This window comes from Pteropus alecto, unplaced genomic scaffold (assembly GCF_000325575.1).
Source record: "Pteropus alecto unplaced genomic scaffold, ASM32557v1 scaffold66, whole genome shotgun sequence".
Classification (NCBI taxonomy): Eukaryota; Metazoa; Chordata; class Mammalia; order Chiroptera; family Pteropodidae; genus Pteropus; species Pteropus alecto.
In genome coordinates this window covers 1763936-1785346 of record NW_006438869.1, presented here as the reverse complement: position 1 = coordinate 1785346, position 21411 = coordinate 1763936, and the positions used below count along the sequence as shown (strand labels likewise).

The following is a 21411-nucleotide window of genomic DNA, read 5'->3' as shown; positions in this document are numbered from 1 at the left end:
TCTCGGTTGCACTATTCACAGAGCCCTAGGCAGCAGTCCTGGAATGGCATCGGCTCAGCTATGCAGCCCGCCGTCTCCCTGTGTCGCTCTAGACATTACAAGAAGTAGGTGAGCGAGAGACCGATCGTAGGAACAGACGGTGCCTGTCATATGCCGTCTGCATACCGGGGAGTCTGCGGGTAGAGACTTGGCAGCCAAGGGGACCCACAGAAAACCATGCGTGGATGATTTTGACCAAAGGGATTTGAGCGGCCCCTGCTATTTCTGCTTGCTAAGTAAGCATCTTCCAACAGACTCGAGAGCGGTGACTTTTCGTGCTCAGCTTCCTAGACAGTCATTAGAGAAGGGACCTCACACTGAGCCTCAACTGGCATCTGTATTTCCTGATGTTTCTGCAACCTGAGCTCCCCTGGAATGGACAGACAGCATGTGGGCGAAGTCAGAATCCCTCCTACAAGAAAGACTTCTTTTTAATAATTGATGGTAGAGAAGAGAAGTCAGTGTGCATTTCTCTCTAGCATGAAAAATAATACACACACCCACATTCAGAGGCATGCACACACACACGGGTATCCATTTGGGTCTGAAGCTCTGCTGGTTAGAGGCAGATAATGCCACAGCCCCCTCTGTGACCAACTCAGTTAGCTGGTTGTTGTTGACAGGGCCACGAACATCCCCTTCACCTCGATGGCCAGCCTTTTGGCAAATATGTAGTATTTGCTTTGCACCGGAAGAGTCAACACAAATGGATGTCTCTTCTAGAAAAACATCACCAATATCACTACCGCACTATACCGTACAGCTGGTGGCTTGGTAGTGACTTCTTTGGATAAAGACAAAAAGGGAAAAGAAAGATGAAAAACGGGGTGGGAGAATTATAACTATATATCAGTCTCATCAATGGTACATTGTATCAAGGAATTCATGTTTTAATAAGTATAACTTGTATTCGAATAATTATTTGCATATAATTCAATTACTGATTTGATTTTAAAATACACACACACACACACACACACACACACACACATACACACTAAAGCTCTTAACCAGAAAAGAATCAAGGAAAAAAATTCATTTGTTTATTTCACCACATAATTTCTCTCAAACTTTTTTATGTGCCAAATATGATGTTGAATGAGATAATAAAAATTTAATAGTGTTGATATAAAGAATTTTAACATGTAAATATAGAGAATGACTAATCTATGACGCAGTTTATTTGCCATTTTTCCCCTATAAATTATGTTGAGGGTTAATGGTGTCTTATTCTTCTGGAATTATCACCAGGGCCACTATCTGAGTGTTAAAGATACAGTGAGAATATATCTTAGGTTTGCATTTTAGAAGATAATTTTTGAAAAGAAATTCGTGCCACTTACGTATGGCGTGTCTAATACGATCCAAGTTCAAAGGTCTGTGTTTAAGATACTGAAAGCAAAACATCTTAGTTCACTTATTTTTTTCAAAATTTCGAACTGATTTATGGAGGAAACTGCATACTCAAGCCAAGTTTTGTCTGGTCAAACTTCTCCATGTCCAAACCCTGAGAATTTCATCTGTGCCCCTTGCTGGGCCGAACCACACACAGCTAAACACTTAGCTTCAGCCCCTACAGCAGTCAGCATTTCAGGATAGAGACTTCTGGTCCCTTGGAGCCAAAGCCTGTCTGCCAGTCCTGCCTTGCATCTCAATATAACAAAAAAGTTGGGTCAGGAGCACCTCGTTCTGGATTCTTTCCACAGAAATATCCATAATTATCCATAGCAATTAGGTCTGAAGCCAGACTCCAGATGCACTGTTCCAGGATCTCACTGATGGGGCATTGAGAAGCAGCTGTTGAGAAATAAGATGACACTCCTTGAATTTCATCCGCCTTGTTGATAAAGGAGAGTATCTGTGTGAATATGAGACTGGCCATTAAAAACTCTGGTGAGCGACTCATTAATAAAGCGCCAAATCGTAGATCGCTCTGTGTCAGTAGTTAATGAGGACTCTGAGAAGACAGTGGTAGCCACGCTCCTGGTCCTTCTCGCCCAAGGATGCTGCTGCCTGAAGCCAAGCCCAGCAGGAGGCAGGCTTGGGAACAGATTTACCTAGGCGGCCTCTCCCAGGTCCAAAATAACACTCACAGATAACACTTTTTTACAAGTTAATGTCGAAAGACTTTCATGACAAGCCTGCCATCAATTTCTTTGCCCTTCTGTACAATAATATTACAATTCAGAATTCACTCCCTCCCAATTTCTTATGCTGCCCAGGCTCAGCTGGGAAGGACTTGGGGTGCCTGGAGTGAGTCCTCCTGGGAGTCCTTCCACCAACTTCAGTCCACACCGTCTGTCACTTGAATGATCGTGGTTATAATGAAGTTATTTTAAGAATGGCCCCTAAGAGTTCCCAGGACACACGATCGTCACTGCAACGACCCCACCCTCACTTGATCCAGAAAAGCAGACATGGCCCGAGAACTTGTCAAAAATGCAGAACGATGGGCCATTCCCCGAACCTGAATTTTAATCGGGGGACTCACTCACTCCCGTGCTCATGGCATTTGGAGAAACACTGAATGACGTGGCTGGTACATTTGCAGCCACTCTCTCCTGCCGTTCTTTCAGGGAAGATATCGAAAGCAGGTATTGGGGGCGGGTGCCAGGCCATCTCTGCTTTACCTCGTGTGTTTCACCAGTACCAGAACCATCTTAGACGAGTAGGTTTCCACGGGCTCTTTTTTAACTGGGAGTTGTGTGTGGGTTGTGACACAGTAGACCATTCACTACACTGTAGATATGAAGCCACATGACCTTTAAAAGTAAAAATGGAAGTGGCCCATCCCAAGAATGCAAGGATGCCAGACTCCACATGGCTCATTATCCTTCATTACCACCGTCTCATTACTTTCACGTGCTTGCCTGTCACAAAAGGACTTGAACAAAAGAACCCTGTTTCCCCAACAGCTTGGGGAGAAATGCTTGTGATTAGACAGAAAATAACAACAAGGGGTGTAGGCTTTTATCGAGGTCACGATCACATGGCACACTTATTGTTACAGTGATTTCGGCTTTGAAATTCTTCTTGCTGGAAAGTGTTTGAATCCCACAAGATTACAGTATTCATTGGGGAGAAGGTGTGGTGAGGTTTCATAATTGCAGTTAAGTATCTTGGAAACCTCATCAGCCAAGTTACAGGAAAAAAAATCCTTGTGTGTTTCGTGCATTGCCAGAGATGGCGTGAACATTCAAGTTATTTGTGACAACAGAGGAGCTGTAGTAAGTTGGCATAATAAATGAAAATCTAGCGTTTATGAAATAGATGAAACAGGAGGGCGTTTTTTTCCTTCCAAAACAAACTTATCAAAGCACCCTTTGATATCATGTGGCCCGTTACACTGATATTATTAGGCTTCAGTTGGTTTTTTCATTGACTATAGATGAATTAATAATCTCCCTTCCAAACATGACTCTGAAATATCGTTGATAGCCTGCATAGAAAATGTGTTCATGTACTTTAACATTCATTATAACATGAGATAAAATTCAAACTAATTCAAAGAATTAATGATCATTTGCCAGTGAAAATTAGTACGTGGTCTTGACACAGGAGACACGAAATATTTTGGGGTCTTTTAAGTACTGAAATTAATTCATAAATTAGCATAGGAGTAGGAAGTAGATTTTGGAACTTTTAGTCAAAAGCAAAAATCAAGAATAAAATAAATAAATATTATGGCGAGGTACCCCTCAGATCTAAGGTGGAGCATTTGCATCTCAGCAACTTAGCCTACATTTATGTTATAACGATGTTAACCAAAACTCGGTTACCTTCAGTATTTCTAAAAGTGTTTATTTGCCGATGTCATTTTTCACCCTCGAGTTTAATGATAACATATATCAAACCAGACTTTTTAAGAAGTTCAAATTCCACAAAATATTTTCAGGCCACAAAGTACCACAGAGCAAAGGCCAGCCACCGGCCTGCACAGGTCATGCTACCTGGTCACGATGCTTAGTGATGCCAGCACGTAGGCGGGGCGCATACTGCTGAAATCAGAGTGTTGGGGCGGGGGGCATTTGCAAGGGGAAAATCTGCTTCTGTTCCAGACTACGCACCCTTCTTTAAAAGTCCTGTTTCTCCCTTCAAAGATGTAGTGTCGCTACTAAATTATCAGCGCATGAACTTTGCAAACTTTTTTAAAAACCTGAATTGCTAGATTTTTACTTTGGACTTTTTTCTTCACGGCACAAGAAGTTTATAGCTCTTCTGAAGACAGCTCTCTTTATCGCAAATGAAAGCACTTATCTCTGCCACCTGTTCGCGAACATGCCGAGTCTGCGGCTAGCTCTGGCCAAGTGAGGGCTGTGTCTGTCAGGCCCTTCTTCCTCTCCTTCCATTTCTTTGCAAATGAGCGTTGGAAACTGGCTCTCAAATTTAAGTAACCAGATCAATGGCAGTTTGTCATAAGAACCTAATATTGATATCTCCAAATGAAAACATGTATTCTTCATGTGCAAAAGCAAGTGAATTTGCATTAAATTAGAGAGTCATAAATTACATAGTACAGAAATAAAAGAATGTGAATGAGTCCTAATGAAAAGAAGAATGAATTTGTTTCATTCTAGTCAGTGTTTAGGCATAGCATGGTAGTAAATGATATTATTTGAAGAAAGCAAGAAATGATAAAGTGGGGGTTGTAACACATTAGATATTTCTTTTAAATGTGCCTATCTCCTCTCTACTGAGGACAGGGAGGTTCCAATTCTGATTTCTGCTAGAATTATGAGGATGGACTGGGCCAAGCCCAAATCTTTTGGGGGGTTGTGTTTAGGAATCAGCATTTCAAAGAGCCCCCAGAAGATTCTTTGGGGAATAAACAGATTTGAGAATTAATCATGTACTAAAGGAATGAAAACTCAAAATGCAAAAAGTGTACATGCATATTTAAGCCAAGTCTTCACTTGTGCAATTCTCATGAATTTATGTGTGATCTGTTGGCTATTTCAAGTGCTTTTGAGTTAAGAAAATATTTTTTAGTTTTTACAATCAATTACAGCATGAATTCATAAAAATTTCACATACTAACTAGCATTTCTTTTAAAACACAATATGGATTAAATAGGTACTAAAAATCACATCTGTAAATACAAGCACACTAATCTCCTGCAGAAGGCCTCTGCTCTGGCTGTTGGTTCCTTTCAGCTGAGACACTGGGGTCTTCCTGCTTAGTGCCCTCCTCCGGCCTTATGAAATGTCAGATGCTCAAAAAGAACTTCTTGTCAGCGGTCATGCCACCCTGAACGTGCCCAATCTTGTCTGATCTCGGAAGCTAAGCAGGGTCAGGCCTGGTTAGTACTTGGATGGGAGACCACCTAGGAAGACCAGGTGCTGTAGGCGTAAAAAACAAAAAAAAAGGAAGAGAACCTCTTGACCAACCGCCCCCGGCCCCCATCAAAGCAGCATACCCTCGACACTTGGTCTGCTCTCCCCTACCCTACTTTATTTTTCTTCAGTGCCTCTATCTCTGTACCTGCCTGAATGTGATGAGTTATTTCAAGGCCAAGGACCTGGTCTGTCTAAGCACCTCAACTCCTAGAGATTACCCAGATGTTCATATGTGCCAAATGAATGACTGTATTGGCCAATATGGATCAACTGGTGCATAGAAATGATATATGTAAAATCTAGCTTGTAGACATTTACACATCAGTCCAAAAATGATAACTACTACATGTTGCCGGTCAGGTGAAAAATGATCAGTGTTGCTTATTGTTGGTCTGAGATAACCAGAGCCTGTTGGATTCTCCGGCCCAGTGAAAGTGTGGTGTGGAGGATGAGACGAGCAAGCCAGTGAGGGAGCCTTTAGCACTGTCAGCTTCATAATCATTTTTCACGTCAAGAACTGCCTGCTGGTCTGTCTCTGGCTTCCTACTGGATTAGCAAATGTTTGTTATCTTCAATTTGCAGGTTTAATTTATGCCATATCCCTTTTTAAAAAGGATTCCACCTTTTCTTGGTTATTTTAATATCTCTCTCTCTTTTGGACTTTACTCATTCCTGCATTCTTTGCGGTTATCCGTTACAAAGCAACACTAATTGTTTCAAGAAAATAAAACCGTAGATTTATATTTTGCAATATTTTCCAAAATTATTAAAATGTTGTCATTGAGACTATTTCAAAATCAAATCTCTAAGTTGTTTTTGATATTTCGATAATGTATATTAAGCATTTGTTTTATTTAAATCAAAAGGGGTGTTTTTATGAGATAACATAATTTCTCGATTCTAAGATTGAGTGATATGAGAATATTTACCTTAGGTAGTTTTATCCGTCAGAGAGCATTTTCATACATGACTGCTCTCATCTTGAACCTCCCACAATTTCATGCTGTACAAATGCATTTGTTATCATTTGTATTTTTCCACAAGGCATCCGGGGCTCAGAGAGGGTCAGTGACTTGTCTTTATTCACCCACTTGGTGAGATATAGATCTAGGGCCCAAATCCCGTGTTCTTATTTCAAGTTGTCTGGGCAAAATCGACTCAAGAAACAGCAATAGAATGTCTACTTTAGGCGTTATTTCTTTTTACTTCGAACTGTGGAACATTATACATCTACACTTGTACAGCCACCTCGTATGTGCAGAATTCGATGGAGAGCCATGACGTCCAGCTTCTGCGTAGGCACGGCCATGTAAATGGCGGCGCTGAAGTGAAGGTGCCTACACAGAAGCAAGGGATGTCCAAGGTCTAGTGCCCATCCCCCCTCCAGTGGTCCAGCCTGCCCAGCCCTCTGAGCCCTTGGAGCCCATACCCTGCTCTGTGCCACAGGACTGAACCTTTTTCTGTCTCCTCCCACCACCAAAGCCACAGCTCAGTGGCCAGGAGTAGCTCGGGTGCTGAGCCATATGAGCCGTGAGGTCAGCCCTAGCAGCCGTGAGCAGGTGGCTAACGTTTTATGACAAATAGTAGCTCTTGCTCAGCACCCATCTCAGGCCCAGTCCCCCATCAGTCGGTCTTCTGTCCTCCTGGGTTCCCGGGCCTGCAGGAGGTATGGCCTGCACGGAGCACCCGTGGGCTATTACATGACCCTTTGGCCCTCCGAGTCACAACCTCTATGCCTGGCAGCTGAGTATTCATGTCTCAGATGCAGGTCTTCAGACCCATTGATTTCAGAAACATCGCAGATGAGAATTGCCAGGGCCTGAGCTCCTTAGAACCAAACTTTGTCTTGGGAAGAGGATAAGTGGGGAGAGTAAAACCATACAACAGCGTCAGCATGTTGACTTTGGATGCTGTAAGCATCGTTGCAGAAATTGGTCAGAAAGTGCCCTGTGGACACAGGTATCACACTCGATGACCTCGGCCATTCTGAGCCCTGAGCTTGGTCAAGGCGAGGCTCTCACGATCATTCTCCATCCACGTAATTGCCCTTCATGTCTGTGACGTTTTGGACAAAGTCACAGATTTCTTTTTTTCTTTGAATCAGCAAGTATATACACCATCTCATGAAATTTGGGAGCATATTCCCAGAAGAGATTGTGTGAGAATTTTCTTGAAATAGCCCCAAATAAAACAGGTCTGTTAGTATGGGTCTCAAACGTTCTTTCTTGAGCAGGAGGGGTAGAAAGCTGGAACCCCAAAACTTACACTTAACCTTTGATCCCTTGCTTCTCTTTTCTCTCCTAGTTCCCTAAGTTTCTCTTGCCCATAGCTGCGCCCACCCGTGAGCAATGGAAACTTGATCACAATGGATAAACAGTACTGTTTTTTGAAAGCCTTGTCTCATTCAGTACTATACATAATGCTTCACTATGCAAATGTATTTTGCATAAAGGATTCCATAGGGAAACACTATGAACTTATAGTTTTATCAAGAGCCTGCTAATAAAAGGGTATAATATACTTTTCAAATATTTAATCTATTACATTTTTTATTAATATCAGCACATAGAAAGTATGGTATCCACAGAAGTAGACCTTATCTTAAGATGCTTATTCCTGCCTTAGACCATTGGTCAAGGTATACTGATAAAAAGTTCCTCCTGCCTAGTAAATGCTTACACTAACAGAATTTTCACACATGCCCTGGGATCATGTCACCACTTAAAGGATCAGCAGGTCTTTTTCATTCCTTATCCTTAGATGTTTTCAGAGACTTAGAATCATGGAATGATGATGAAGTTACAACTGTAAGTCTGCCAGTGATGGATAACTTTTATTTAACTATACAACATTTGGATGTACAGTTCACTCTTAAACATCACGGGTTTGAGCTATGCACATCTACTTATACACAGATTTTTTTCATCTTACAAACAGACTATATAAACTTATAGTATTGTTAAATACAGTATTATAACTGTATTTTTAATGACATTTTATTTTCTTTAGCTTATTTTGTTAATACAGCATATAATACCTGAAACATAATCACTGTTTAAGTTATCGGTAAGCTTCTGGTCAACATTAGGCTATTCGCAGTTAAGTTGTGGGGAGTCAAAAGTTACATAAGGATCTTCAACCACGTGGAGGATCAGTACCCATAGGCCCCACATTATTCAAGGGCCAAGTAAAAGGACTGTTTTCTTGCATTTATACTTGAAGTCCTTGCAATATTATCAAAACCTCAAGAAGCAGGAAGAACTGGCAGCAGGAGCTCAAGGAATAGCATCCTTAAAATATATTCCTGGAAAATATGAGCACGAGATAACATTTAGCATGCTGTCGGCAGGCGATAAATTAGATGCAAGGGACCTAATTATGTAAACCGGTTATTTTGGACCTATCATTCCTCTGAACACTCTGAATCAAGATTGATTTAATTACTAGAGAAGGGAAAGGTAAGGAACTCACCTGCCCTGTTCATTCCTCAAAGCAGTCAGTGATTTTCATTCACTTAATTCATAGAATTCTCAGCCATGCTGCAGTCATTCAAAAATCCTGTTTTCTGTTCATTTAAATTTAAAGCTGCCTGTGTAAATATATCAGTAAGACGTTTATCTGTTGGCAATTTCAGAGCTTCTGAATGACATTTTCCTCAGATATACTAGACACGAATATCAAATAAAATCCTTGTGGTTAGGTGATCCAGAGGAAGGAGCACAATCATTGAGCATTGATGATTTGGCCTTTAAAGCGGCTGCCAGTGAAGGCCATGGACCAGCAGAACAGAGGTAAAGCTGTCCACAAACACCACCAAAATGAAAGGACTCCAGGACCCTGTTGGTTTAGGCTGGAATGGGGGCTCCCCATGGGGCCTGTTCAAAGGCAGTTGACAGCTCCTAGCATGCCCTGCGGGTATTAGCATTGGAGATGCAGCCCCATGTGGTTCCTGTGTGTTCTTCACTCACATTATTGGGTAATATCCTCTCCTTGATGCCTCTTGGCCTTCATTGTCCCTGGGTGCCTCCTACCCCATCTGCCTCCATGGACATGATTCTGACTGCCTCCAATGAAATATTGGCTCTCAACCAACGTTTCCTTTTCCCCGTGTCAACTCAGCCTCTTAGCGCTCATCCAATTTTATTGTCCCATGTGCAGAAGTTCCCTAGCCCACAGCATTGCTTCGAAGCTGCACCTCTGCAACAGAATGACACGGAAAAGGATTTATATCTCTAAGGCGAGTGACATATAGCCTCGACTTATAAATTCAACCAATTATTGACAGCCATTTATCCCTTCCGCAGAGGAAGGTAGACTGTAAATGCAGATGCTCCGATTTAGAGGGTAAGAGTACAAGAAAATACCACTCGAAAACACTTTAAAATCCGCCTCTCTCGGGGACTTAGGCTGTGGATAAGTCTGAACATTTCAGCTTGTTCATTGCCAGGAAAAATCTGCTGACGGGGACAGACGGGTTCACTTTTCAGGAACAGCATCAGGATGGCTTTCCATCGGCATGGCTTATTCATTTGCTCTTGACTTTAACTGTTTCTGTTGTAAAACTGAAAATGAAAGGACTGCGGGAGAATGTCTTAGGTTTGACTCTGCCCGATCCCTTGAGAACAGAAGCCCTCAAGGGATGCCCTCCAGGCTGAGCAAAAGGACGTTTCATGGGCCCCGTTCCGTGTGGATTTCTCTCAGAATCGCCATCAACCTTCTAGGGAGATGGGATCTGGGAGCAGATCGAGGCAGCTGAGTGATGCCGATAAGCTGGTTAGCTTGACATATTGCTGCCGTTTGTGTTGTTCATTTGAGTTTCTGCAGATTTCAACATTTCTGTCCCAAAAAAAAAAAAAAAATCAAATACATCATGGATATAAAAAAAGACAAGTTCCGTTTGCACGTGGGCCAGGCCTTCACGTCTCCTGTTGTTTTATTTCAGCCGGGTCCCGGGCCTCGTACAGCAGCCAGCACGGCCACCTGGGCCCCGAGCTGCGGGCTCTGCAGTCGCCCGAGCACCACATAGACCCCATCTATGAAGACCGCGTCTACCAGAAGCCTCCTATGAGGAGTCTCAGCCAGAGCCAGGGGGACCCTCTGCCGCCAGCACTCACCGGCACCTACCGCACGAGCACAGGTGAGTGTTCAGGACCCCACTCGGGGGCCTGTGCAAGGAGGGCGGGCACAGCTGGGGGCTTACGTAACGCTCTCTTGTGAAAGGGGGCCGTGTGTGTGTGAGTGAGTGAGTATGTGTGCGTGTGTGTGTGTGTGTGTGTGTGTGTGTGTGTCCTCTCTCCCCACAAGCGTTGTGGCCTCTTATATCACCAGTGTCTGTGCCGATGGTGACAGAAACCAATCTGACTCCATTTTAGCTCCCTGAGTATATTGTAAATGGAAGAAGGACCGTGGGGGGTGGAAGCTTATTTTGTCAAACAGGCAAATCGAAGGAAACAGTGCTAATTTTTTGCGCATCATTATTAATGCATTTAATGAATATATGTATTCCAAGAAAACACCGTCATTATACGGGACGTAATGAGCATGTAGGCATGCTCATATGCTGGTAAGCATTTTTTAATAATATACTTATTTGGCAAGCTTGGGAAAAACATATTTACTAAAAAGGTAGCATATTTTGTACATTATTTCATACACACTATTAGGTTAAATCATATGAAATTATCATTTAAAGGTTGGATATTGGCCATTGAATATGTTCAATCAACTTTATTGCTCTCCTATATATTTTGAATTGAACACCACCACAGGCTGCATGAAGAAAGACAAGTATTTTTCGAGAACAAGTAGCCATTTGCAAAATAACTGGTCAAATGTCATGGTTAAATGTGCTGGAGAACACTTATCTTAACTACAAAATTGATATAATTAAGAAGATGTCGAGAATTGCACTTATAAAGCCTCTCATTGCTAAGTAAACTTAGAAACTATTGTGGAGCTGACTTGCAGACAGTAGGCTCTCTCTCTCTCTCTCTCTCTCTAATGCTCCACGGTACCAGGACGGGGGCCGAGGTGTGGAAAGGCTGAGTCTCTGGCATAGAACTTGGTACACAGGGCTCTGTGCGTGCCTATGTCTGAAAACTGTTATAACTTCTAGTTACCCCGAAGTAGAGCATGGCAATTTTGTTAAACTGTATTATGATACTAAATTACACGTTTTGAAATCCAGGCCAGTATTGTTGCTTTTATAGTTGATTATTGATATTCACATTTCAAGATTTCACTGCATCATAGGAAAAGAGGCACAAAATCCTCTTTATTTTATTTTCGACATCACAAATTCCATCCAATGCTAATAATACATATCTTGGTTTAACTGAAAAAGAATACCCATTTATTCTTCTGTCAGAATCTCTCTCACCCATCAGCCCGCACATCCATTCCCATCTGAGGCTGGGCTATTTTAACATTTGAGTTTGTTGCATATTATTAATATGAACTATGGTAATTATATTTCCATGCGTCCCTTAGAATAGACAAAGATAAAAACCTCAGTGATGTTCAGTATCTAATTTGAATAAAAGCTGATGACAAAAGGGGTCATGTTGATTCTCTGTTCCATATTCATATGTTCATAGAATTATCTTGTTAAAAATTTCTAGAGGTTAATGAAAATTAGCTACAATAAGAAAAACAATGCTTCATTCATCTATGTCAGATCAAGACAGAGGAAGACATTCACAGTTTTAAAAAATAAAACCATGGCATTTTCTCTAAGCCAGGGGTCAGCCAACTGGGTCTCATGGGTCTCATGGGTCTCATCCAGCTGGCCACCTGCTTCTCTAGCACTCATGAGCTAAGAACGGCTCTTACATTTTTAAATGGTTTACAGTCTAAAGATGGATACGATTTTATGATATTTAAAATTTATATGAATTCAAGTTTCAGTGTCCACAAATAAAGTTCTTGGAGTATGGCCACACCCCTTCATTTGCTGTCATTTATTTGGTGTCATCCTTAAATTTTCCGCCACAGTGGCCAAGTTGAGTAGTCGTGACAGAGACGAGATGGTTGGGAAAGCTGAGAATATTTACTTTCTGGCCTGTTGGAGAAAAAGTTTGCCAACCCCTACTCAGAGCCATCGGTGGAAAACCGTGCTGACCGAGTGAAGGCTGTTTTTCTTTGGCCCCTCCTATGAGGGAAGGCAGCAGTGTCCTCTCAAGGGGACACTTCAAAGTGTCATTTCAAAAAGGGAAAAGCTGTTTGCCCAGGCTTTTCCCAGGAGCCGGAATCTCTGCCCTGGCAGAGAACTGCTGAAGATGTGACAGCCAGATGTCCAAAACCTCACCTTAGTCCGCACCTTGGAACTTGAGGCACTTTTGAGGAAATATGCCAGTTTATGCAACGCTACAGAAATTTCCAGAAGTGCTTGGATGGTCTCTCTGGGTGAGGGAAGAAGCCACCTCTTTCCCGCTCCTAAACATAAAACCACAACTCTGTCTCCCCTGCACTCACCCAGGTTACTCCCTGTTTATACACTTATTTCATTTCCAATTCGTACACTTTCACAGCTAAATCTGCAACTCCAGGCACGTTCTCTATCAGAACCCATATGTCTGCGAAAATGTCTTTAATAGGGATGTATGTCTTTTACTTATAAATTATATACATAGTGTACAATGTTACTTTTTAACATTTTTTATTTTTCAGTTACATTTGGCATACAATATGATATTAGTTTCAGATATACAACATAGCGATTAGACATTTATGTAACTTACAAAGTGATCACCTTGATAAATCTAGTACCCCTCTGACACCATACATAGTTATTATAATATTATTGACTATATTCTTTATGCTATACTTTACATCCCCATGACTGTTTTGTAACTACCACTTTGTTGATCCCTTCCCCTTTTTCACCCACCTCCCTGACCCCCTCCCATCTGGCAACCATCAAAACATTCTCTGTGTCTATGAGTTTCTGTTTTGTTTGTTTTGCTTTTTTTACATGTAAGTGAAATCATACTGCATTTGACTTTCTATGTCTGACTTACTCCACTTAACACAATACTCTCAAGGTCCATCCATGTCGTTGCAGGTGGCAAGACTTCATTCTTTTTTATGGTTGAGTCATATTCCATTGTTTATATGTACCACCTCTTTTTTACTCATTCATCCATTGATGGACTTCCCTACTCGAGGTCGCTTTCATGTCTTTGCTATTGTAAATAATGCCGTAATGAACATATGAATTCGCATGTCTCTTTGAAGTAGTGTTTTGAGTTTTTTCTGGATAAATAACCAGAAGTGAGATTACTGGGTCCTTCTTTATCTTTTCTTATAGCCTTTGTTTTAAAGTCTATTTTATCTGGTATTAATATTGCTACCCCAGCTTTTCTGTTTGTTTCCATTTTCATGAAATACCTTTTTTTCATCCCTTTAGTTCAGTCTGCGTGTGTCCTTCAATCTGAAGTGAGTCTCTTGTAGGCAGCATATGTTAGGGTCTTGTTTTGTTATTCATTCAGCCACCCTATGTCTTTTGATTGGAGCATTTAATCCATTTATATTTAGAGTAATTGTTAATACATATGTAGTCATTACTATTTTATTATTGACATTTTTTTTTTAATTTTTTTCTTCTTCTTTTTAAAGAAGTTCCTCTAACTTTCCTCACACTGGTTTGACGGTGATGGACTCCTTTGACAATATTATTAAATTATTTGAGGTAAAAGTCAAGATTAAAAATAGATAGAAAGAAAGATTGTCAGATTGCTTTCCCATATCCAGGGGGCCATTTCTCACACCCGTTGTGTTGTACACACCCCACACTGGAGACCACCTTCAGGGGGCTTCCATGGTCAGAACAAACACCCTAACTCCTTAGGAAAAGAGGACGTGGTCTTATGAGGCCCGTTAGACTGGAAGTGTATAGGGGACACTGGCTTTTGGCTCAGGTTGGTGGCTGAGTGGCTTTAGCAACCAGGCTTCTCTGCTGTTAAGTGACAGGCCAGTGCCTGGCATTCTTTCAGGTTAATCCCTAAAGCATTTCCTATCTCTGACTCTTCAGGCTCAGGCACCCCGGCCACTACAACCAACACAGACCTCTTCCCCATGCAGGCCCAGCAGAAGGGAGTGGGCTCCGAGGCTGCCTTCTGGCCTCCCTGGGCCCAGGTTGACACAGAAGCCAGCATCCTGGCCCCAGAGACTCGGTAGCCTAAGAGAAGGTAAAATCCACCAGGTTCAGGTAGAACCATTGAATCAGCAGTGGTCCCTTGTCAATAGGGCTTCCCAGAGAGCCCCCTCTCACCAGATCTGACAGCCACTCCTCTCTTGCGGAGCCAGTGAATGAGTGGAGAGAGAGAGGGAGACAGAGACAGGCTGGCTGCCATTAGTGATCTCGGCCTGGTCAGGGAGGCAAGGTTGTGTGAACAGCCACAGAAATAGCAGGCCAGGGAGTCGGACGGTGGCCTGAATATCCCCACGTACTTTTATAGGACAGTCAGCCTAACGTCTTAGGCTTTAATTCTTACACAATTAAAATTTAAAGAGGCACTTTTAGCTATGGTGTCTATTTAAATAAAACATACCTTTCATCTGGGTTAAGACTTGTCAGAACCAGAGTTTATACAGTGCATACAGCCAGACATGGAATATGTGAACCTCATGGATTTGCTTATGGTCAAGTCGATTAAGCAGAAACTAAATAACACAGATTTTTATTTTAAACTCAAAATATATCAATGACTATCAACTTAGGAGTCATTTGATTAACGCAGACACTTGACTGCTAACAACCCCTAAACACATCTTTCAGAAAAACTAGTGAAAATGGCCAACGTTTGCTCTGATGATAGACACTCAAATTTCCTTTTGGTTAAATGTGATTCTAAGTGAGTGGAGAAAACAAGCTTTCTGTAATGAAAGTGTCAGCTTGTAATAAGGAATGAATTATCATAGATACATTGCAGAGGAAAACATGCTAAGTATGAGGTTGACAAGTATTGCAGCATAAAAAAAGAAGAATGTGGTGAAAATATTGCACATATGGAGAAAGTGTTTTTTTAAAAAAACCTTAATTCTCTGTAGTAATAACCAGTGCTTAGTAAAGTTACAGAAGGAATACATAAAAACTTTATGTTCATAACATTATCACGATTCTTCAACGATATATAAATAACATCTTCAATTAAAATCATTTGAGTCCACAAAAATGTAGGATACTAGCAGTTTAATACTCATGAAATGCTATTACTTCAAACTGTAAAAATGATTGCTTCTCATCAGAGCAAGTCACATTAGAACCTCCCTAACTTCTTAGTTAAAAGTTTTACCTTTTTTATCTAAAAAGTCAGGGGCACATCATTACCCAATTGGAAATTTTTAATAAATATCATCTTTAAACCAAGAATTGCTCCCAGATGCTTACCTGTATTAACTCACCTCAAATGGTGTAAATAAAAAGTTAAATAGGAGGGAGTGTTGATGGGGACGGTAGGAAAAAAGGCAAAGGGATTAAGATAGATACAAAATAGTCATAGAGACATAAAATGTAGCATAAGGAAAATAGTCAGCAATGTCGTAATATGGAAGGAGGACGAGGGGTACCAGATTTAGTGGGGTGACCACTTCATGAGTTATATAGATCTCTAATCACTATGGTTCACAACTGAAACTAAAATGTTATTGTATGCCAGCTATAGTAGAAAAAAGAAATTGTCAAATTGTACAATGTAAACATAAGTAACTAGCTGTCTATGTCAATAAAGCTGGGTGGGGGGCGGATCTAATTACAGCTGAAGGAAGAGAGTTTGCTAGTAGAACAGTTCATTGGGAAAATTCAGAAACATCAACATCAACTCCAATAATAATGATTCTATTACAACTGAAAATTCTGCATTAAACGCTTCTCCCCACAAAGATAATATGTCACGTTAAAAGATCATGTTAAATTTACTCGTGAATGTTTTTCCATTGAGTTTAGCTTGGATCAACCTGTGTGGAGCACAGAAGATTGGAAGACCTTTACGATTCAGTTCTAAATGATAATGTTGTTGGAAATATAGTAGATTGGGTACTAAAGTTTCCACATTTCTAAAGTAATGAAATTAGGCTCTCTTGCAGAATGTATAGGCCGTGTCCTTGGACCCATTGTCACTGAAGCCATCTTTATTTTCAGAGGGAACATGTTAATTAGCCTATTATAGCATGCTCCATTTGTATTTATGTAACGTGTGTGAATGTTTTTTACGTTTTCATATTTCTCTATATACAAATACACCTGAAGGCAAAGGTAAATAAAACAAAGACAAAACTAAATGTTTTTAGTTTTTGTTGAACCCTACTTTATAGGCTTCCTAAGTTTCTTCATGTGTCAGATTCTCGTATTTTATTCTGTTCTCATTTTATTCTATTGTCAGTAAATAATGCATGTAATGAGCTATTATCATCAAAGTACCTGTAGAATATTTGATTTTATTTAAAAAGATTACTCTTCCCCATCTTCCAAATATAATACAGAACACATTTTTTTTTCCTTTACATGCTAGATCTTTATTTGCGTAGCTCCGTGGAAAACAGATAACTTCATAAAGCACACAGATGTAGGGTGAGCTGTCAAGTGAACTGCTGAAGAGGCTGCTTCTAAAATCTCCCCAAAGAGACCAGCATCAGGATTCATTGAGTTCTAAGAGTTTATTGAGGGGAGAAGGAGCGGTTTGCAGAGCAGGTGAGGACAGAGGCATTTACAGAGCTGATGAAGCATCTTCCAGTTGAAAAGCTCGCCACAAGAAGGTTCCACTGAAGGAGTCATCCTACAAACAGGCGAGTTGGTCAACTGAGCCCTAAAACTCAACTAAGAAAATGTATAACAGGACAGGAATGAAAGGAAATACTGTATTAAAAGAAAGCCTTTTAATAGTGTGACCAACACCAGCTTATTCATACTGATGGAGATCCATGGTTTGTATAAGCCACAGGCAAGGCAAAAAGGAAGAATTTAATCTTTACCTGTAGAAGTCATTTTTTTTTTATGTCATGCTTAACAATAGAAAGCATGACCTTGTTACGCTACTATTAGATCTGTTAGATTCTCACACATTTTCTTCTCTTCAATCTAATTACCTATCCTTTAATGTAGTGTATTTTTCTCCCCATTCGTATTGGTATTTTCATTGCATTGACCAGTCTCTAATTTATTTTGATTTGGAATTACCAATTTGAATTCCAGTTATATATTTTGAAATTCTCATCAGCTATCTTATTTTTTTGTGACCTAAAAAATGATTAACCTGTAGATTCAAGAATGATACTTCTGAAGGACCATTTGTCAAGTGCCAGAGGTGTGATTTTGATTTTTAATACGATCTTTCTGAGAGTCGTTTACTCATCATAGATTTCATAGCCCACCCTCTTTTTTCTTAATATAGTGAAATCACTGATTAAGACTCAAAACTCCTTCAAATAAAATTAAGATAAAGATATGTATTCCCATTCTTTGATTTTCGTAGAAAGGAACAAAATTAGATTTTTCTGCACAAAGAATTTTTGTGTAGTTTTTCTGCATATCTTAATAAATTCAATTTAATGAGAGATGATATAAATTTGTTAACACACCAATTTGTGATCATTTTTTTCAATATAATAGGTCATTAGTAATTATGATAAACCTATCTCTTCTCTGTAACTTTAGTAGACATTTCTCTTAATTCGAAGACTCTCATCATTTTTCTGTGTTTTTTCATTAAGTTAAATAATTCAGTAATAGGCATCTTTGAGGTTTTAAACCCGATCCAGTTTGCAGGGGTGGTTATAAGCATAAACTCCGGCAGCAGAGTGTAGGGACTCTAACTCCTTCTCTGCTAGGAAGCAGGTAAACTCGAACTTCTGCAATCTCTCTGTGCCTTGGTTTCCCATCTATAAAGTGAGAATGAGGTGCTTGCTGTCTTCAGGAGTTGCTGAAGGAAATAGGAGTTCACACATGAGCTATGATGTCCAATACCCAGTAGGAAGGGCCTTTCACCCCAACGTGATATATGCGGCCCCCTTGTCTAGTATCAGTTGATTTCAACATAGTTAATGGTAATAACTATCATAACTCATCTGCTTAAAGTTTTCTATTAGGTGTTTAGTACTTTTCATGCATCTAAAGCAGACAGCAGCCCCATGAGGCCATGCTGCTCCCTTTCTGGTCAGGGAGCGAGAGCTCAGAGAGCTCCGTCACCTTGTCCAATACTGAGAATGACCAAAAGACCCGGATGTAAACCAATGCTCTAACTGCAGAAGCCAAGTTCTGAATAAATTCCGCGATATTTTCTCCGCAAAAGGCCAAAGTAAAACACATAGATGAGCCTGATGATATTTATAAATTTCTTTCTTCCTTTTCTTGCTCCTCATATTCTGAGACGGTACCTTTCTTTTCCTGCTTGACTGCATTCGATACCCTAGATTCACATGTTGACCTAATCTTCCTGATAGTCTTCATAATTTTTATCAGCTACTGGGACTATTTTTCTTAAACTCCTCTTGTTACCTTTTAATTTATGGCCCTTTGAGAGTTTTTTGGAGAGGCTAGTCAGGTTGCTTGCTTTACTCATCCTATTGTTTTTTGTTTGTTTTATGTTAACAAATATATTTCTTTAGATTTCAATATTACTTTCTCATCTGTACTATTTTATCCTCTTTCCTGGTAATAATTGTATTTATTTTATTAGTAGTGAGTAATATGACATAAAAAAGGATTTATTTTCTGATATTAGTAACCATTTTCAGCAAGCTTAAAGGTAGATACTTAGTTTCCTGAACGGGGAAAAAATGCGTTTATCTGAAAAAAAGTCAAGTGTACTTAGTTTTTCCCTTCCGTCCTTGATTTGCTGGCCAGCTTATCATAACTCTTCTAGAAAATGAAATTTTGTTTACCTCTGTGCATTTCTTCTTCCAAAAGGAAGGTTATGCTTGGCCTAAATTTTAAACCCCTGTCACCAAAGCATATTGTTCATAAATTTTTAAAACATGAATTTTAAATAGACATGTTTGTCATATTTTGGAGAAAATATAAATCCTCCAGAAATTGCATAAAGACCTAAGAGAGATTTCCTGGTTGTGAACTTAATGTTTATTAGTCTAATTTGATCATTTTGAAATTTAATCCATCCGGGCAAGCCTCAGCATTTCAGAAGACTGACCCCTGGGAATATACACACCTTTTTCTTTACAAAGTTTTTCTTAAATATTTTTTTGATTTTCATCATTTCATGGTGTCTATAGTCCTAATTCTGGTTATTATAAAATTAAGTATTAAAAATTCATTGGAATCGAGAAACACTGAACTCTTCATTAAAAACCAGTTCTCAGTATTAGAAGGTATTTTTCTCTGTTCACTTTGCAACTTTTGTCATTTCAACACGATTTCCTTTATTTTTTTTAACAATTGTTTTCTCCATGTGACATAATTTCTTTTGCGTTTGACTTGGCATATGTCCCTTAATGTAAGAGAGGATACAATAAGCTCTGTCATTGTCCACTAAGAAGCACTCAGAAAGTCAGAGTCATGGAGGGTGATTTATAGTCCGAACCAAATGCCATATGGAGCACCCATGGTATAAATGGGTGTACTAGACACTAGCTGTATTTTGGACGTATTCTGATCTGCAGTGCCATGAAGTAAATATCCTATGTAAAGTTAACCATGGCTAATAATTGCTATAGCAGTTAATAATGTCACATTCTGTTAATATGAAAGATGGTATTCTCATTGTATAGGACAACTAAACTTTAGATGTCAAACATTTTTGAGATCCAGAAAACCTCAAAAATGACATGACATGAACTAAAAAAAAAAAAAAAAAATCTAGGCCAGGAAACAGAAAACCGAAACTCAGTTTGGAAATAAACCGATTTCAGTAACTGGTGTAAAATTTTCTCAAAACAATTTAGACATATTGAAAAGATGTAGATACTCTGGAAAAACCAAGTCAGCTCTTTATTCTGTCTGTTACAGTTCATCTCCTGCACATCTACCCTTCACCAAACTTATCTGCTACTCTGACAGCTTACAAAAATCTTCGGGGCGTTACTTTACAGGCGCTAGAGCAGCCCTGCATTTCCTGCTCTGGCCTAATTAGGGAGACATCAGCTCTGCCTCTCTCCACCTCCAGCCTCCCTTCCACTTTTCCTTATTTTTTTATTGAGGAAAATTAACTACATTACTAATTTTGTTTTAAACCCTAATAAACTTAATGTACCATCACGTGAACAAACCTTTTCTGAATTTTCTCAACGCGAACAATAATTTCACATCCATGATTTCCTATAAAATATTCCCTGTATTTCTTCTGGGTTCTTGTTTCACACGTAGCTTACATTTCAGAACGACAAACCTTCTCTGGAACATTCATTGGTAAACAATAAACGCACAACAGATGCGTTTTCCCCGGTAGCCAAAAGGTGTATTTCTGAAGTTGCATGCCGATTATCATTTTACTGGATAACATGGAATATGTTGGTTCAAATATGACTGGTTATTTTTTTTTATTCTTTCAAACCCCCCCTTTTTTTTATGTGTGTAATTTCTCCCCCTGCCTAGACCTCGTTAACCATTTCTGTGAGCAGGTCCTCAATTTTTTGCTTTGTCCCTACTTTCCTGTCCTAGCCCCATCTTCCCCTGGTGTCGACTCCGTCCCCTTGCAGCGCACCGGCAGCCAGCACGGCCCCCAGAATGCCACCGCCGCCGCCACCTTCCAGAGGGCCAGCTATGCCGCCGGCCCCGCCTCCAGCTACGCGGACCCCTACCGACAGCTACAGTACTGTCCCTCTGTCGAGTCTCCATACAGCAAATCCGGCCCTACCCTCCCACCCGAAGGCACCTTGGCCAGGTCCCCATCCATCGACAGCATCCAGAAAGACCCCAGGTGGGTACAAACATTTTCCCTTTTCCCTGCTTGTGTCTGAAGAGATTTCCTAATCAGGTGTTGTTACAGCGCGATTTTTTTTTTTTTTTCTGCATCACATTATTGCGTTCATGTGTTGACAGGTTGATTCTAGTTGGGTTTTGTAATCTTTGCTCTGGTCTGGGAT

At 40.2% G+C, this 21411-nt stretch overlaps 1 protein-coding gene and 1 pseudogene across 2 annotated transcripts in view; both read left to right on the top strand.

The window, feature by feature from the left end:
• CTNND2 (catenin delta 2) overlaps positions 1–21411 on the top strand; it is a 651480-nt gene that overhangs the window by 316951 nt on the left and 313118 nt on the right. For both annotated transcript variants that reach the window (XM_006915865.1, XM_006915864.1), the window contains 2 exons: positions 10319–10513; positions 20987–21245. In XM_006915865.1, the coding sequence (XP_006915927.1) occupies positions 10441–10513; positions 20987–21245 (332 nt within the window). In that variant the 5' untranslated portion in view covers positions 10319–10440. The remainder of the gene's footprint in view (positions 1–10318; positions 10514–20986; positions 21246–21411) is intronic.
• Positions 5270–5388, top strand: LOC112483006 (annotated as a pseudogene).